Source organism: Mercenaria mercenaria, chromosome 4 (genome assembly GCF_021730395.1).
Source record: "Mercenaria mercenaria strain notata chromosome 4, MADL_Memer_1, whole genome shotgun sequence".
In the NCBI taxonomy this organism is placed as follows: Eukaryota; Metazoa; Mollusca; class Bivalvia; order Venerida; family Veneridae; genus Mercenaria; species Mercenaria mercenaria.
The window spans coordinates 27,171,814-27,192,255 of record NC_069364.1 but is presented as its reverse complement, the minus strand read 5'-3'; the positions used below and the strand labels follow the sequence as shown (position 1 = coordinate 27,192,255).

The window sequence follows — 20,442 nt, the reverse complement described above, 5'->3', positions numbered from 1 at the left end:
TATGGTGTGTCTAAATTTTTAGGGGGGCACATGCCCTTCGGTTCACTGGGTTTGGGGCCGGGGACGGTATCAATTTGGAGAAAATTCCAGATTACAGAGCTAATGTTATATCGCTGCATTTGAAATTATATATGTTTCTGGCTGTTCCACTCTTTCGCTTTCACAGTGAGGGGATGTTTGGGTAACAAATTAATATTTACAGGCAATGTAACCGTAGGTTGCGTTTTTAAAGTTATTACGCTTGTTCATCTTTGTCACCCTTTTCCCCAAGACGCATCCTATAGGGCTCGACGCAGCTAAATAGAAATGCATTCAAAATGTTTTATGTCCCGGTGCTGTGATTCTGTGTTTGCCCCTCTCTACCATTTAAGATATATCTTTGAAAAAGTATGGGGATCTAATTTGGGGGTCCACTGCCCATTTGGTTCACTGGTTTGGGCAGGGTGACGGTATCAATTGGGGAAAAATTCAATTTCAGAGTAAAGTTACTATACGTGCTTTTAAAATTATATAGATCTGGTGTTCCATCTCTTTCAGCTTTCAAGATGAGGGATGATTTGGGGTAACAAATTAATATTTTCAGGCATATTACCCAGGGTTTCGTTTGAAAGTATATTACGCTTTTCATCTTTTGTCACTTTCCCCAAGACGATCCGTATAACTTTGACGCAGAATATGAAAAACGCATTAAAGCTGTTTTTGTCCGGCGCTGTGATTCTGGTTTGGTCTCTACCCTTGAAGATTTAAAATTTTTAAATGTTGGTGGATTACATTTTGAGGGGTCACACTGCCGATTCGGTTCATGGTTAGGGCAGGGTGACGGTTCAAATTTGGAGAAAATTTTCCCGATTTACAGAGTAATGTTACTATAGTGCATTTTAAAAATTATATATTATGGCTGTTTATCTCTTTCAGCTTTCACGATGAGGCATGACTTTGGGGGTAACAAATTAATATTTAAGGCATATGTAACCGTAGGTTGCTTTTTTAAAAACTTATTACGCTTTTTCACTTTTGTCCCTTTCCCAAGACGCATCCGTATAGACCGACGCGCTAAAATAGAAAAGCATTAAAAGCTGTTTTTTAATTCCCGGTGCTGTGATTCTGTGTTTGCCCCTCTCTACCATTTAAAATATATCTTTAAAAGTATGGGTGATTTTACTTTTGAGGGGTCACACTGCCCATTCGGTTCATTGGGTTTGGGAGGGTGACGGTATCAATTGGAAAAAAATTCCAGATTTACAGAGTAATGTTACTATACGCGATTGAAAAATATATATGATACTGGCTGTTCCATTCTTTAGCTTTCACAGATGAGGGTGCTTTGGAGTAACAAATTAAAATTTACAGAGATATGTACCGTAGGTTGCGTTTGAAATATATTACGTTTTTCATTTTTGCACCTTTTTCCCCAAAAAGCATCCCTATACGATCGACGCAGTAAAATTTGAAAAAGCATTAAGATGTTTTATGTCCGGCTGCTTGACTTCTGTGTTTGCCCGTCTTACCCTTGAAGTATATTTTGAAATGTTGGGGTGATTACTTTTTTGGGGGTTCCACTCGTTCGGTTCATGGTTAGGGCAGGGGCGGTATCATTTGGGGAAATTCCCGATTTACAGAGTAATGTTACTTACGTGCATTTGAAAATATATATATGATACTGGCTGTTCCATCTCTTTCGCTTTACAGTTTAGGGCATGATTTGGGAACAAATTAATATTTACGGCTATGTAACCCTAGGTTGCGTTTGAAAGCTATATTTCGCTTGTTCTCTTTTGTCACTTTCCACAAGAGCTCGTATACGACTCGACGCAGCAAAATGAATGCATTAAAGCTGTTTTAATGCGGCTGCTGGCTTGGTTTTCCCCCTTAATTAAGATATATCTTTGAAAAGTATGGTGTGATTTAATTTTTAGGGGTCACACTGCGATTGGGTTTATGGTTAGGGGGGTGACGGTATCAATTTGGAGAAAATTCCAGATTTTTCAGAGTAATGTTACATACGTGCATTTGAAAATTATATATGATATGGCTGTTCCATTCTTTCGCTTTCACGAGAGGGCATGACTTTGGAGTAAAAATTAATTTTACAGGCATAGTAAACCCTAGGTGCGTTTTAAAGCTAATTTTTCGCGTTTTTTTGTCCCTTTCCTAAAAAGATCCGTTTTACGCTCGCCCCAGTAATATAGAAATGCATTACAAGATTTTTAATGCCGGCTGCTGTGACTTCTGGTTTGCCCCCTTACCCTTGAAAATATATCTTTGAAATGTAGGTGTGATCTAATTTGAGGGGTCCACTGCCCCATTCGGTTCCTGGTTAGGGCAGGGTGCGGATCATTTGGAGGGAAAAAACCGTTTCAGAGCTAAAGTTCTTACGCTGCTTTGAAAATATATATTGAACGGCTTTCCATCTCTTTCAGTTTTACAGAGAGGGAGATTTGGTAACAAAAAAATTTACGAGCATTGTAACCCTAGGTTGCGTTTGAAAGTATATTTCGCTTGTTTCTTTTGTACCTTTCCCAAGACGCATCGTATACGATCGACGCGCTAATATAGAAATCGCTTACAAGATGTTTTAAAGTCCGGCTCTGTTTATTTGTGTTTGCCGTCTTACCATTGAAGATATATCTTTGAAATTATGGTGGATCTACATTTTTAGGGGGTCAATGCCGATTCGGTTCACTGGTTTGGGAGGGTGACGGGTTTAAATTTTGGGGAAAAATTCTTTACAGAGCTTTTTTGATCTTAAAACTGACTTTCATTGACCATGAATGTGACCTGCTGACCTACTTTCTTAATATTTTAGCATCAGTTTGACGTTTGAAACATTTAGCTCATATAACCCAGGTGAGCGATCCAGGGTCATCATGACCCTCTTGTTTTAATATTTTAACATCAGTTTGACATTTGAAACATGTAGCTCATACTACTCAGGTGAGCAATCCAGGGTCATCATGACCCTCTTGTTGTATTTTTTTCTTGAAGACTTCACATCTTGTGTTAGATATAACTCCCTTTTAAATAAATTTCCACTGATGTAGAAAAATGTAGAAGTGGTAATTTCCCCGTTTTAAATTGAAGAGAGCTGGCTGCTTTTCAAAAGTCAGAAAAAAATGCCAAGTACGGTGTACTTCCCTAATGTAACTAACCTTGATATAAAATACCCAATGTATGAGTGAAAGTAATTACCATGAGTTGTTTGTTTTTGATCAGGTTGGACAGTCATGTACAGGAAGGGGACACAGTCCATGTTCTTGCTGAGTTTAAAGACGATGTTTGTTATATCACAGACCAGTCTGGATTGCTGATTATAAATCCAGATCTGCTTCTGTCGGGAACTACAGTTGTATCCAGTGTCTTCTGTATGAGAAAGTAAGTTTGTTTGTTTTGGAAGGAATGCCAGTTTTTCAACAGTATTTCAGTTATGTAATATGGCAGAAAATTAACGTAACCATTGTTCATGGATTCTGTACTAGTACTAACCTTTTCTCTGCAAGTAGTTGCCAACTTCCCCTACATGAATCAGAGGTGGAGAATGAATGATTTCAAACACACTGTATTTTATCAGTCGTCATGGAGAAATACACTTCACCTGGACATTGAACTCAAGACTGCCTGATTTACAGATCTACACTCTCCCTTTTGAGCTAAGTGGGTAGCATGAGAAAATATGATATTTAGCAATGCCTGCCTATAACTTACTAAATTTAGACTAAACTAAGAAGAGTTTGGTTGTTAAAGCAGAAGACATGGCTTCAATTCCGCCAGTGAAGCAGATAGACCAATAAGACACTGTCACACGAAGTGATCAGATAGACATATTTATATTAATGTGTTTTCTATGTTTCAGGTCTATACTGAAGGAGAAATTTAAGGTAAGGATAGAGGTGATACTTGCTGAAGGTAAATAAAGTAACAACATGTAGAACATTTGCTGCGATAAATTTAGAATGGGTGATTATCATATTATGTTAGTCTAAAGCAGTTGCGTCTGCTTCAGATTATAAAGCAGTTGCGTCTGCTTCAGATTAGATACATCATTGCCTCAGTCAGACATTACATCAGTCTGATGTTAGTACTTCTTTATTTATGCATAGTAACAATAGCTTTTCTTGGAATCTTTTATGACGTTTGTGTTAAATATTGGCTAACTTTAATAGGCTTTATAGATTAAAATTAGGATACGTAAGAATAAGTTGCTACTTCTCAGATAGTTAGTAGTAAACATTCTCAGTTGTCAAGAGATATTAATTGTTATTCTAACATGATCTGATTCATTTTCCTATTAATTTAATAAAGAAGGCTGAAAACAGTGAATTATTATACAACTATATTCATTTTTCTGACGTCACAATTATTACATCATAGCGTCAAACAGCATAGTGGCTTGCTGGAAAAGAAACCAATTGAAAATGGGCAAATATTTAATGTATGTCCTCAAGGATGTACTTTAAAATCATTTGTAACGTGTTAGAATCGAAATAATATATCTCATTTAGTGGCTTGCTCTTGAATAAAATCATTGTCGTTCAGATGCGTATTATTAAATCACTTGGACTGTGCCCTCGTGATATAATTCCTTCGCATCTGAACTCCAAACAATTATTTATTCAACGATAAATCACTAAATGAGATATATTATACAGTTATTGACTTATGTTGAGGTCAATATGTGTTTTTTCGGACCTGTTAAAATGATAATGACAGGGGACGCAGGTCGGTAAAAACACATACTGACCTCAACATAAGTCTATAATAGTTATATTATATGCCCTTCTCAAAATGCATTCCTTTGACTGGCCCATATTTCATACATATAACAAAAAGTGATATCACAAGAGTCATTATCACTTTTGCAGGTCAGTATCACTTTTTGCGGACCCGCTTGTGCACTCATTTCGACCAATCAGATAAGTGCATTTGAGAAGGGTATATAATATTATTTCTTAAATAAAGACATGTTGGACCACAGTAATGTATCTGGGCGCTCTGTGGCCAAGTTGTTAATGTCTAGTTTGGATTGATTGCCAGTAACCACTGTAGTCCAATTTTATGTGTCGAGTTCTTTCATGTGAGGAAGACGCCATAGAAAGATGAAATTTATACCAGGTTCCTTCCCTTCCCAGAAATAAAGTGCCTATGATGGTGTTCCTTCTTCACTACAGTTTGAGAGATTTGCTATGTGACTTAAATTGTGACAAAATAACTTTCGAAATATAACAATTTAAAAAAGAAATGGAACACTATACCTACTTGTTTCTTTTATGATTAATATAACATTTATTTTATAGGGATGTGACAGTAGAAATGTGCAGATGTTATATGGAAGTATCATCCATAGTGTTTTTCAGCAGGTAAAATGTTTGTTTACAGTCTTCATATTATGTAGAAATAGTTACTGGAATGCATACTTGAGCTTCTTTCTCTTACTTGCATAGATACTGTTTCTTTCGTATATTTAAGAAATAATAAGTTCCCAAATGTGGTTTATCATAGAATAACCCGAGTTTTGAGTTCTTATGCGTAAGAATATATTATGAAGGCCATAGGCCTGAGTGATATATTGTTTCGCATAAGAAAAAAAACTCGGGTTATTCTACGATAAATCTCACTTGGGAACTTATTATTTTGATTCTAACACGACATTCTAGTATCATCAATGTTAGAAAAAAAAAACATAACTACTTTTTACGGCAGTGCTACGCACCTGAATCGGATGACATCATAGCATGCGAGTGGTTTATTGCAGAATAACCGGAGATAGATTTTGCTCTACATGTATGTAGGTTATTTGCTGGTCGTGTTAGAATTTGTAATAGTATCTGAAAAGGTTTTTTTATCGCATTTATTTCAGAGATCTCTATTACTTTGTTATGAATTATGAAAGCAGAAGCTATACCTGGCATTTTAAATGAAAATTCTTTTTTTATACAGCAGTTCTTTGTAAATTAATGCACAAATTCACACAAAATTGTGTTGTTTTTTTGTTCTGTATCAGACAGCTCTATCATGCAAAATGTAATGCAACAGTGGGTGTTAGTAAAGGAATATATCGAGGGCTTGGCGCAAAACTATTGTATCTTGTTCTTTATTTATATACACTTACAATAGTTTTGCACCAAGCCCTCGATATGGTATAACTTATTTTCACCCTGTATTGTAGATGCTGAGGAAAAAATTGTGCACAGCTGAGGGTATTATACAAGAGTCCACAACGATTGTTAAACAGCTTAGTAATCTTTTAGAAATGTAAGTTATGATCGACTGTTATATTTTATAGTTTATCAATCTTGTCTGTTCAGTCAACTTCAGTGTGGATTAATGTATTGAAATGAAAGATAACACATTATGTAGCTTACTGTTATGCCAAGATTCGGTATTCATAATGTTAAATAAATTATGGAACCTGTGGGATCAAGGTCAACATTCAGGTATTTAAAATTCACTATTTCAGGTATTCCAGTTTTATTTCAGATATGCCAATTCCTTTATTTCAGGTATGCCAGTTTTAGTAGCTCACCTGTCACATAGTGACAAGGTGAGCTTTTGTGATCACCCTTCGTCCGTCGTCAGTCCGTGCATGCGTGCGTCAACAATTTCTTGTCTGCACGATAGTGGTTTCATTTATGATTTTATTTTAACCAAACTTGCACACAACTTGTATCACCATAAGATCTCGGTTCCTTTCTTGAACTGGCCAGATCCCATTATGGGTTCCAGAGTTATGGCCCCTGAAAGGGTCAAAATCAGCTATTTTGACCTTGTCTGCACAATAGCAGCTTTATTTATGATTTGATTTTTACCAAACTGGCACACAACTTATATCACCATAAGATCTTGGTTCCTTTCTTGAACTGGCCAGATCCCTTTATGGGTTCCAGAGTTATGGCCCCTGAAAGGGCCGAAATTAGCTATTTTGACCTTGTCTGCACAATAGCAACTTCATTTATGATTTGATTTTAACCAAACTTGCACACAACTTGTATCACCACAAGATCTTGGTTCCTTTCTTTAACTGGCCAGATTCCTTTATGGGTTCCAGAGTTATGGCCCCTTAAAGGTCCAAAATTGGCTATTTTGGCTTTTGCAGCCATATAGAGACTTCGTTTATGGTTTTATTTGATACAAACTTTCAAAATATCTTCAACAACAATAAATCTTGGATTCCATGACAAATCAGATCCAATCGTAGGTTCCAGAGTTATTTTATATCTGATTACCTCCCCTGCTTGTAGTCAAAATGGATTTATATCAGTAAGTACTTATAGGACTTAATTGAAATTTCATTATTGTCATTAGTTGGACTAAGCCAATCAGGGTAGATAACTATGGACTGACTATATGTCAAATTACCTCCCTTTATTTCAAATTAAAATGGGTATATCTCCTTAACTAATGAAGATACTGATCTGAAATTTCATTTATGTCAACAGATTTATTTGGCAGATCCTTCTTTTGTTCACTTACAATAATTTTCTTTTTAACTACTTCCCTTTTACGTTACTATAAATAGCTTATTTTAGTAACTTTTTTATTATTGGCCGTAGGGAAAAACCGAGACCACTTTTCTGTGGTATAACATGGATGGTACCTCCAATTTTTAGGTGTATTTTGACATATCTGTACCTTGTAAGAATATTTTATTTCTTTTTGGTTAAATTTCTTTCCTTTGTTGTTCCTGTCCTTTGGACTTAGATATTTTTTCTGAGGACCTTCTTGTCCTCAAGTGCAATGATAACAGGTGAGCGATATAGGCCATCATGGCCCTCTTGTTTCAGATATGCCAATTCCTTTATTTCAGGTATGCCAGTTCCACTATTTCAGGACTGGTGTGATAATTTCACAATTTCAGTTATGCCCATTTCACTATTTCAGGTATGCTAATCAGATGACTGAAGACAAGGTGATGGAAGAGATTAAGAGTTACATTCCACAGATGATTTCTTGGCTTGCACAGTATACTAGATTTGGTAGTAGTTTCACAGTAAAAAAACAAAGGTAATGTAAGACAGGAATGTTTGATTCTTGTATTTCTTACCAGGTTTTTCAGTCATTTATTTCTATGCCCCTGGAAAGAGGTGTATAGGATTTGCACTGTCAGTTTGTTAGTTTATCTGTCTAAAACTCTTTGTGTCTTAGCTATTACGTTTTAACAATTCATTGGATTCATTTTAATTTTATACAAAAGCTAAGGTGTGTCAAGAATAAGAGTCAAGTCTATATCTCTTATGTCGAGGTATAGACATAGGTATTATCTCTAAAGTAGTTTGAGGTGTGCCATTTCAGGGGTATGTGTGTCTGAAAATTTTTGTCAAACACTAGAATAAGTTGATGTTGCACACCATTTTATGCAAATTTTTAAGATATTTATTAGTTTTTATTTGTCATTAAAACAAAAATATTTTGAAATTTGTAACCATTTTGCTGTGGGAATTTTCGATGTAAATGTCAGTCTCTTTGATCTGGTAAATGTCAGCTATTTTGATATGGAAATTTCCATTGTAAATGTCAGCCATTTTGATGCGGAAACTACCATTGTAAATATCAGCCATTTTAGACACAGTACATTTTGTTATTTCTCCATTTGTTGCTAATTCTAAATCATTCAGGGTAAAAAAAAATGTTTTGAGTATTTTGACCAGTTTGTTCACTGGATATTTTTAGCAGAGAAGATTTTTTCACAGAAGAAAGGTAATAGTCACCTAAGTATGTTATACCATTGAAATTATAGAAAATAACATTTAAAAATTGTGTGCCTGGCCCTTAAGATTTATGTACATTTTTTTTTCTTCAAAATTTAGAAAAAGCTTTAATTAGTAATTGCATTATTAAACAATATTAAAGTGATTTCATGCATTTGAGTATCTTTTATATACAATATTTCGTATTTAATCAATAAAATATTAAGAAAACACACAGAAACTATTAGTCATGCTATTGAAATTGGATTAAATATAGAAGTAATTATCATGTAATTTGTGGCATATATGGAAAAATATCATTATCAGTTCCTGTCTATTCTTGAAAAAAAAAAATTGTGTGTGTGTTGGTATGAAAGTATGTCCATTTAAAATAAATGACTAACCCTTTCAATTTCAGTGACTCGGATGTTCAGGTGACCAAAGTTTGTGATATTGAGGAAAACATGTGGTCACCTAGGTGAGGATATTATACATGTATATAGTTTTGGAGAGAAATTTTGTAGGACAGATATATCATTAAGTACTAATATGTACAGACATTATTTTATTCTCAGCTGTAATAAAATATAGTTGTTAGCTAGGTAAAATTGTGCCCCATTTTCAACAAAGAAAATTTTGCTTGAACTTTAGTATGTAAGCTATTATTAGATGGAAAGGCTTGAAATAAGCGAGCATACTGACAGCTATTGAAATACTTTTCATTAGTTGGCTACTGAAGTAGATAAGCAATAACATACATATGTCTGTGGACAACAAGAGTGGATGGAGAAGTACTTTCTATTTGCAGATATGGTATCAAAGGCAAAATAGATCTAACAGTTGAAGCCAGAATCAAAGTAAGTTACTGTGAAATCATTTAAATTCGCTGGCATGAAATTTCGCACAAACGTGAAAAAGGACTGTTTCGCGCGGGCTTTAATTCGCGCATTTTCAATTTATAAATGAAAAAAGAAAATTAAAAAACAATATTAGCGCGGTCTTAAATTGGCGCATCGGTTCTAGCGCGAAATATGCTAAAATTCGTCCTACGCAAATAAAAATGATTTCACAGTAAGTACAATATTGTACTCCCTTGTATGAAAAATTATATAATTTAAAAAGCAATATATTAATAACTCTAGAAATTTAGAAAGTGCATTTAGGAATAGCTGAGAAAAAGATATACGTTCAAGATTAATCTTAAATTCAGGATTAAAACACTCATTTAGCTTGTTAATAAAATGTCACTGAAATCACACAGCAACATTTCTCAGTTTATGCTTAAAGTACAGAGATTAGGTAATATTCTCAATGTGTTTTAGCTCAATGAAAAAAGCCATATAATGTGTAAAAATCTTAGTTCATATTATACATAAACCATTGTCGATATACTGTTGGTAAAGACGTTTTTGCCATTTCCTTTTAAAAAGAATCCTGGAAATCAGATTTTCATCTTCAAAATTCTTAAAAAGGAGACCCAATCATAAATTTATTTTGCCTTTCAAATATAATTAGCAGCTTCTGACTAGCAGCGAAATATTTTGTGATGAAGGGCAAATTTTTTATTTCTGTTGTCATTGAGAAACAATTTATGTAACTGTAAGGGAGGCATTCATGCTTTCTTTGACCTGTTTCTGGAAATTATGTGAGCTTTTCACGTTTACTGTGACCTGTATTATTATATCAAACATCAGTGTGATAAAAGCCATTATGGTTTAAAATCTCTGAAAATTGAAGGGATTTGGTCATTTTCTTACGTAAATCCTACATACCCCATTGCTTTCAGACTGATGTGTATGCATGTATAATTTTCAGAATGAGCCGGGTACCACAACATTGCCATTAGAACTGAAGACAGGAAAGACGTCTTACTCCGTGGAACATAAAGGACAGGTATATTTAATACAATGTAATTTATTAGAGTAAAGCAGGCTGGTTGTGGATCTGCTACAGAGATGGAGAGACACTTGACTAAGAAACCAGTGTTGTGAGCTTCATTGCCCACAGAAGCTCCCAGGGGCCTCCGCGGCCGAGTGGTTAAGGTCGCTGACTTCAAATCACTTGCCCCTCATCGATGTGGGTTCGAGCCTCACTCGGGGCATTGGATTCTTCATGTGAGGAAGCCATCCAGCTGGCTTACGGAAGGTCGGTGGTTCTACCCAGGTGCCCGCTCGTGATGAAATAATGCAAGGAGGGGCACCTGGGGTCTTCCTCCACCATTAAAGCTGGAAAGTCGCCATATGACCTATCATGTGTCGGTGCGACGTTAAATCCAACCAAAAAAAAAAAAAAAAAAAAAAAAAACAAGCTCCCACACCAGCAGAATTTTCTGTGAGGTCTTCGGTTAATATTGTAAATTCATAGTCACTTTACAGTTGAGGTACAAAATAGTCAGTGGGAGCTTATTGAACTTGAAAGTCTTATGTCTGTTATTCTGCATAAGCCCATATGGAAAATAGGATTTTTGTGAACAAATGTAGATATACAGCTATTAAAGTGAGAAATGAAATTTGAACCAAGACCAAGAAGGGATTTATTTTAATCAGTCTAACACAGAAAAAATAGGAACCTTCCCTGTCACCAATAAATCAGCCCAGCTAGTCCAATAGCTAAAGGAGAAGATTTGAGTCAGTAGATCAAGGGTATAAAACATGAGCAAGGTGTATTTGACTGAGGATAAAAACTCCACTGCTGATAAATTTAGGAAGTTGTCAGGTGGTTGCATAAATTGGGAGATGCTCAAAAGGAACACTGGTTAAATTTATTGACCATGTATATACATGTAATTGAAACACTGTTAAAGTGTGAGTGATGTTAAACCAAAAACAAAACAAGCAGTATTTGTTATAAGGTTGTCGGTGACCCTTCTAGGAAATATGTGGGGTCAGTTTGAATAATGGAAGGGGGTGATAATTAATTTGTTTTATCAGCCACTTATTTCTATCCTAATCAAACATGAAAATCCATTGACCTTCCATAGAAACATGGGGGGTCACCATGTGACCACGCTTTTACAGATGAGAATGCTAGAATCTAGTGGGAGATACAACAGAAAAGAAACATTCACTCATTTATATTTGTTGCACAAAGAATAACATATTTCATGAATCTTTTGACAAAAAACAAACAAAACATTAAAATAGTATGATTACACCACTGTTGCAGGTGACTCTGTATTCCATGATGTGTGGAGACAGAAGGAAGGACCCCCAAAAAGGCATGCTGCTATACCTTAAAGAACCCAGTATGAAAATTATACCAGCTGATCATATACATCAGAAAGGTTTGTGTTTCTTTAGTATAACACTGTGAATTTGGTATTATTATGTCTTTTTAGCTCGTCTTTTCGAGGAAAAATTAGAGCTATTGCACTCGCACTGGCGTCAGCGTCGCCATTGGTTAAAGTTTTTGATAAAGTCAAATATCTCTGTTACTATCAAACCTATTGACTTGAAACTTAAAATACTTATTAACTATCAAAGCCTACACCAGGACAAACAATCCCCATAACTCTGATTTTTAGCTCGACTATTCGAAGAATAAGTAGAGCTATCCTACTCACCACGGCGTCGGCGTCGGCGTCACACCCTGGTTAAGTTTTTCGTACCAGTCCACATTTTGACAAAGTCTTTTGAGATAAAGCTTTGAAACTTTCAGCACTTGTTTACCATCACCATGTCCAGTTATAGGCAAGAGTACATAACTCTGTCAAGCATTTTGACTGAATTATGGCCCCTTTTGACTTAGAAATCTTGGTTAAGTTTTTCGTACCAGTTCATATTTTGACAAAGTCTTTTGAGATAAAGCTATGAAACTTTCAACACTTGTTTACCATCACCATGTCCAGTTGTAGGCAAGAGTACATAACTCCATCAAGCATTTTGGTTGAATTATGGCCCTTTCTTGACTTAGAAATCTTGGTTAAGTTTTTCGTACCAGTCCACATTTTGACAAAGTCTTTTGAGATAAAGCTTTGAAACTCTCAACACTTATTTACCATCACAATATCCAGTTGTAGGCAAGAGTACATAACTCCATCAAGCATTTTGACTGAATTATGGCCCCTTTTGACTTAGAAATCTTGGTTAAGTTTTTCGTACCAGTTTATATTTTGTGTAAAGTGTTTGACATATGGCTTTGAAACTTTTATATCTTGTTCAGTATAATAGTCTCTATCAATAGGCAAGAGTATGTAACTCTCTCGTCTTTTTGGCTGAATTATGGCCCTTTTTGAACTTGGAAATTGGTTCTGTTTTGTATATGTCCATGTTTTGTCAAGACTATTTGACATATGGCTTTTAAACTTTAAACACTTGTTTATCATTATGATTTCCATCTGTAGGCAAGAGTACATAACTCTGACAACTATTTTGACTGAATTATGGCCCTTTTTGGACTTTGAAATTTGTTCAGTTTTTCTTACAAGTCAGCGTTTTGTCAAAACTATTTGAACTGTGGCTTTGAAACTTTTAACACTAGTTTATCAACATGATTTCCATCTGTAGAGTACATAACTCTGTCAATTATTTTGACTGAATTATGGCCCTTTTTGGACTTGGAAATTAGTTAAATTTTTCATATAAGTCCATGTTTTGCCTAACATATAACTTAACATATTTGCCATCATGGTCACACATTGCCATTTAGTGCAAGACTAATCGAAATCCACAAATACAGGAACATTTTTTGTTTAATCCATTTTTTTGTTTAGTCTGAAAATCTATGGAAATATTTTGACCCCATTCTTCAATCAATTCTTCGAATAGTCGAGCGCGCTGTCATCCGACAGCTCTTGTTGAATTTTGACAGAATTATGCCCCTTTTTAACTTAGAATTTTTTGTTAAATTTTTTGATAAAGTCTAATATCTCTGTTACTATTAAAGCTTTGACTTGAAACTCAAAATAGTTATTTACTATCAAAGTCTACACCAAGAGACACAATTCCCATAACTCTGATTTGAACTTTGACAGAATTATGCCCCTTTTTAACTTAGAATTTTTGGTTAAAGTTTTTGATAAAGTCAAATATCTCTGTTACTATTAAAGCTTTTGATTTGAAACTTAAAGTACTTATTTATCATCAAAGTCTACACCAGGAGAAAAAATCCCCATAACTCTGATCTGAATTTTGACAGAATTTTGCCCCTTTTTAACTTAGAATTTTTTGTTAAAATTTTTGATAAAGTCAGATATCTCTGTTACCATTAAAGCTTTTGACTTGAAACTCAAAGTAGTTATTTACTATTAAAGTCTACACCAGGAGACACAATTCTCATAACTCTGGTTGAATTTTGACAGAGTTATGTCCATTTTTAACTTGTAATCTTTTTACTGGCAAAGCTCTAATTCAGAGTCAAGCAGTGATAAAAGCTGAGCATGCTGTCTTACGGACAGTTCTTGTTTAATTTCCTTGGACAAATTATTTTTGGCCCTGTCATTAGTTTATACTGTCTCTTCCTCTGTCCAAAAATTATGTTAGCATCATACTTTTTCACCTCCTTGAATGTTTGCTATGAGACAAATTGCAGAATAAAACATTTAGCCATGTTGGTTTAAGGTCAGGAGAGAATTAGGGGGGTTACAAAGGTCAAAATCAACACAAAAAGCTGTTTCGACAAAACCACTAAATTTTTTTTGACCACAAAATTTACCTTTAGCCTGCTGGCGGCATGTAATTCTGCCTTTGCAGTCAGTGCAGACCAAGAATCATGGTCTGCACTGTTCGCTATTCAGTCAGTAAATTTTCAGTGAACACCCCTTTGATAAACAAGTGGTAGTACCCAAATTGAAGCAGCCCGCCCTCTTAGCTCAATAGGGAGAGCGCAGATCTATGGATCCCGAGTTCGAGCCCTGGGCAAGGCATATGTTCTCTGTGACAATTTGATAAAAGACATCGTGTCTGAAATCATGCGTCCTCCACTTCTGATTCATAAGGGAAGTTGGCAGATACTTGCAGAGAACAGGTTTGTACTGGTACAGAATCCAGGAACACTCATTAGGTTAACTGCCTGCTGTTACATAACTGAAATACTGTTAAAAAATGGCATTAAACCCAAAAACAATCCCCAAATTGAATGATGGACCAGTCTAATTTAGAAATGTAGAAGGGTAAAGTTTTCACAGCATTATATTTGCTTCAGGACTTATTCAGTTGCGTAATGAAATGGCTTACTACATCTCAAGACAGGTGATAAAATCTACAGAGGACAGTGAGCAAAAGACATTCACACTTGGCAGATTGCCAGATCCCATATCAAATATTCGAGCATGTCAGAAATGCCCACAGCTTATCAACTGTTCAATATACCAAAGGTATTTATTTTATTATTTCTATAAATGGAACTTAAAACTTTCTGTAGATGAAGTGTCAGTTCTCAGTGATAGGATAGCCAATTGATTTTTCAATATTCTTAAATATGACTTCTTTATGAAAGTTAGAAATACGTGTCAGTCTATGGGAAAAAATAATTTTGATTTGGGACATATCTGTACAATGTGCCATATATTGTAAATGCTCAAAATAGAAATTTAGATTTATTTTTGCCCGCCAGCTTAGCTCAGTAGGTAGAGTGTTGGTCTACGGATCGCGGGGTCGTGAGTTCGATTCTCGGGCAGGGCGTATGTTCTCGGTCACTATTTGATAAACGACATTGTGTCTGAAATCATTAGTCCTCCACCTCTGATTCATTTGGGGTAGATGGCAGTTACTTGCGGAAAACAGGTTTGTACTGGTACAAAATCTATGAACACTGGTTAGGTTAACTGCCAGCGGTTACATGACTGAAATACTGTTGAAAAACAGCATTAAACCAAAACAAACAAACAAAGATTTATTTTACCACATGATTGGCAAAAACATGACAACTAAAAACATTTTAGAATAGATATATACATGGTGAATGGTGCTCTTTTCAGTTCACCTGTCACAAAGTGAGCTTTTGTGATCGCGCAGCGTTCGTCGTCCATGCATGCGTGCGTCCATAAACTTTCGCTTGTGACCACTCTAGAGGTCACATTTTTCATGGGATCTTTATGAAAGTTGGTCAGAATGTTCATCTTGATGATATCTAGGTCAGGTTCGAAACTGGGTCATGTATGGTCCAAAACTAGGTCAGTAGGTCTAAAAATAGAAAAACCTTGTGACCTCCCTAGAGGCCATATTTTTCAATGGATCTTCATGAAAATTGGTCGGAATGTTCACCTTGATGATATCTAGACCAAGTTCGAAACTGGGTCAACTGCGATCAAAAACTAGGTCAGTAGGTCTAAAAATAGAAAAACATTGTGACCTCTCTAGAGTCCATACTTTTCAATGGATCTTCATGAAAATTGGTCAGAATGTTTACTTTGATGATATCTAGCTCAAGTTCGAAACTGGGTCACGTGCCTTTGAAAACTAGGTCAGTAGGTCAAATAATAGAAAAACCTTGTGACCTGTAAAGAGGCTATATTTTTCATGGGATCTATATGAAAGTTGGTCTTAATATTCATCTTGATGATATCTGGGTCAAGTTTGAAACAGGGTCAACTGTGGTCAAAAACTAGGTCAGTAGGTCTACGTTGTCCGTGTGTCCGTGCATAAACTTTTGCTTGTGACCACTCTAGTTTAAGATCCAGCCTTGAAATTTGGATGACATGTACAGTTTTGCACACCAGTCTTTAAACTGTCTTTCAGTGACAATAAATGTGACCTACTGATCTACTTTCTAATATTTGTACCCCCCGACAACAAAGTTGTAAGGTGGGGTATACTGGTTTCAGGTTGTCTGTCTGTCCGTAGACGCAATCTTGTGCGCACCATCTCTCCTTATCCCCTTGACAGAATTTAATGAAACTTCACACAAGTGATCAGTAGCAACAGTAGTTGTGCATGGGGCATGTTAGGTTCTTTTAGAAAAAAAATTTGCAGAGTTATGGGACTTTGTTTTTTTGTGTTACTATACTATATACATAGACACAATCTTGTGCACACCATCTCTCCTCATCCCCTTGACACAATTGAATGAAACTTCACACAAGTGATCAGTAACAACAGTAGTTGTGCATGGGGCATGTTAGGTTCTTTCAGAAAAAAAATTTGCAGAGTTATGGGTCTTTGTTTTTTTGTTACTATACTATATACATAGACACAATCTTGTGCGCACCATCTCTCCTCATCCCCTTGACACAATTTAATGAAACTTCACACAAGTGATCAGTAACAACAGTAGTTGTGCATGGGGCATGTTAGGTTCATTCAGAAAAAAAATTTGCAGAGTTATGGGACTTTGTTTTTTTGTTACTGTACTATATACATAGACACAATCTTGTGCGCACCATCTCTCCTCATCCCCTTTACACAATTTAATGAAACTTCACACAAGTGATCAGTAACAACAGTAGTTGTGCATGGGGCATGTTAGGTTCTTTTAGAAAAAAAATTTGCAGAGTTATGGGACTTTGTTTTTTTGTTACTATACTATATACATAGACACAATCTTGTGCGCACCATCTCTCCTCATCCCCTTGACACAATTTAATGAAACTTCACACAAGTGATCAGTAACAACAGTAGTTGTGCATAGGGCATGTTAGGTTCTTTCAGAAAAAAAATTTGCAGAGTTATGGGACTTTGTTTTTTTGTTACTGTACTATATACATAGACACAATCTTGTGCGCACCATCTCTCCTCATCCCCTTCACACAATTTAATGAAACTTCACACAAGTGATCAGTAACAACAGTAGTTGTGCATGGGGCATGTTAGGTTCTTTCAGCGACAAAAATTGCAGAGTTATGGGACTTTGTTTCTTGTCAACATACTATGTACATACAGTCTGCATATGCAGTCTTGTGCGTGCCTAATCTACCAAACCCTTGCACACAATTTAATGAAACTTCACACAAGTGATCAGTACCAACCCTAGTTGTGCATGGTGCATGTTACATTCTTTTAGATAAATATTCTGCATAGTTATGGGACTTTGTTTTTTGTTACTATACTGTATACATACAGTCTATATACATACAGTCCACATAATTATGCAATCATTTGTGCATCAAATTGCAATGTACTGTGTCAGTGCATGCGGGGGGTACATTCATCACCTTTAGTGATAGCTCTAGTTTAGCATATCAGTTTGCCATTTGAAACATGTGGTTCAATATACTCAGGTGAATGATTCAGGGTCATCATGACCCTCTTGTTATCATATTATGATAAACAGGAATGGGCAATAATTGTTGTAATTTGAATTTTAAGACAGGTTGAAGGGAGGTCAGCTGATTCCAGCGGGATGTCTGGATTGGTAAATGAAAGTTTGGGACATTTGAACTTGGATCACATGACATATTTTATCCAATGGTGTCTCATGTTAGATCTAGAATCACAGCTTGGCCAATCAAAAAAGACTTTAGCAGACATATGGTGTAAAAGTTCTGTGAAGAGGTATGTACATGTAGCTGTTAAATAGTGTATAGTTCAGTTGTAAGATGTAAAGCAATCTTAGAGTCTATATAAATGATAAAATGAAATCAATAACAATATTTGCCCCTCATGACATAGTATGTAATTATTTAATTTAAATTTACAGACATGGAACTTTGTGGTTTTGGATAAGAAGTTATGGATTTCTTTTTTGAGGGTAAAATTAAATAGGAATTTGTTATGTTTGTTGGGATTAGATTTTATTGAATGACACTATCATGATAATCATGAAAATTATTTATAAATATTAATGATTTAAAAGTACAATGAAACGTTTTTAAGCAGTCAGCCATGGGGAGATGCAGTCTGGCTGTTAAAGGCAGGTGGTTACTTGAAACAGATTAAGTTAAAATTAGAATAAAAAAATTGAAATTAATTTGGAAAGTTAGCTGACTAGCTGCTGTAGTAAAGTTGCTGTTTGATAAAGGTGACCAATAAGGCAGGTTCAACTAATACAGGAGCCTCCATGGTCAAATGGCCAATAAAATCTGAAAAAAGATCATTGACTTCAAATCGCTTGCCCCTCACTGACATGGGTTTGCACCTTACTTGTTGGGTCGAATTCATAATGTGAGGAAGCCTTCCAGCTGGCTTTTGGAAGGTCGGTGGCTCTACCCAGGTGTCCACTCATGATGAAATAATGTCCAGAGGGGCATTTAGGGTCCTCCAGTACTACAAAAAGCTAGAAAGTCGCCATATGTCCTAAAATTGTGTCCGTTTGACAAGTCCAACAAAAATATTTTATCTAAGCAAAAATAAAACACCAATAAATTCAAACTTGTGCTCGAGGGATGATGTCTTTCTGAAGTTGTGTTCTAACAAATAAAATTTTAATTGAATGTTTATGTCCTATTGTAACAATTGTATCGATCCTGAAATTTTTCAGGGAGGAAGCAGGACTCTGTCTCAGTGGAATGGTTTTACTCTCTGAGAGCTGTGAAGAGATAGGACAAGATGCAGTTGTACTTACCTTCTCTCGGCATTCACAATATCCCAAGTATGTTCTTATCTTGGCTGTATGAAGAATATCGAGAGCTATTCATCTTATCTGGGTGTCCGTTAGAGTTGGTAAAGTTTTACATGCAAGATCATATCCCCAGTAACCATTGCATATTTTGTATGGACATTTCACACAAGGGTTCATAGTCGTCAAATCTGCTGAAATAACCCAGATAGGTAATTTTCAGTTGAATTTAATGCAAATTATCATCCTTCTTTACTTAGAAAATTTGGTTTAACTTTTTTATGAAACTCGCTATCTAGCTGAATCTCAGTAACAACTATGGATTGGAACAATGCTTTCCAGTCATCCAACCTACTGAAATGATCAAGTTATAGAACTCTTGATTAAATTTAATATAAATTATGGCCCTTTTTAGACATAGAATATTCAGTTGTCAAGCTTTATTTCTGTTACAACTACATATATTCGAATGAAACTTCACGTATCAGGTCTTGGTGCTCAGCATGTGTTTTTACATAACTGTGTAAAATAACTCACGGTTGAAAGTAATTCAAATTATAGCTCTTATTTGATTAAGAAAATTTGGTTGAAGCTTTGCTTTGATGTTATCATCATTGCCAAAATAAAATTTTAATTTGTAGGAAATTGTAAATCCTGCAAAATTGAAGTTTTTGTTTGTCTCAGAAGCTCTTGGAAATTCAAGCGAATTGTTATTGAGGATATTTGCTTGTTCCAGTGTAAGATTGAAATTTCTCACTTATCGGACAGAAAAATCTCTATTTTTAGAAATGCTGGAAAATCTTATTTCACATGGGTTATCCCACACTCCTGTGACGGACTACTTCATGCACTGAATATACATATTATTTATGTAAAATAATTAAAAATCAGGTACCTTTATCTTTTCTCTCCATTCCTTATAGTGTATTTCTTGATTCAAAATTCATTACTTTATGATAAGAACGTACCATTACGCTACAAACGATAAAACTAAAGCGGAACTTTGTTATTGTGCGTCACTGAAATGTCACGACGTCACTTCTGCTTACGGATGTCAATTTCCCGCGTTTTAAATAGTTTCATATTTTCATGCTTGTTTTTATCGTTTCTGTTGTGGTAAGTGAGAAATAGAATCCATCATTGGTGTTCGGTGAAGATCGGAAATCCCAGCCCTCGGGCGCACCGCTCAAGTCTTAAACTCGGCACAGCCTCGCCTTGAGCGGTGCGCCCTCGGGTTGGGATTTTCTGATCTTAACCGAAGACCAATGACAGATTCTCTATATCTTTAAAAAAAAAAGTTTATCCAAGTGAAAATCAAATGCAATAATTC

At 35.5% G+C, this 20,442-nt stretch overlaps 1 protein-coding gene across 1 annotated transcript; it reads left to right on the top strand.

Moving 5' to 3' along the window:
- Window positions 1-545: 545 nt before the first annotated feature.
- LOC128556578 (DNA replication ATP-dependent helicase/nuclease DNA2-like) lies at window positions 546-19,170 on the top strand. The gene is made up of 13 exons (XM_053542099.1): window positions 546-562; window positions 3,214-3,372; window positions 3,851-3,875; window positions 5,292-5,354; window positions 6,164-6,249; window positions 7,876-7,998; window positions 9,100-9,159; window positions 9,490-9,538; window positions 10,497-10,574; window positions 11,847-11,964; window positions 14,823-14,994; window positions 17,924-18,109; window positions 19,035-19,170. Exons 1-13 carry the CDS (start codon window positions 546-548, stop codon window positions 19,168-19,170), a joined length of 1,272 nt encoding a protein of 423 aa, XP_053398074.1.
- The last annotated feature ends 1,272 nt before the right edge of the window (window positions 19,171-20,442 follow it).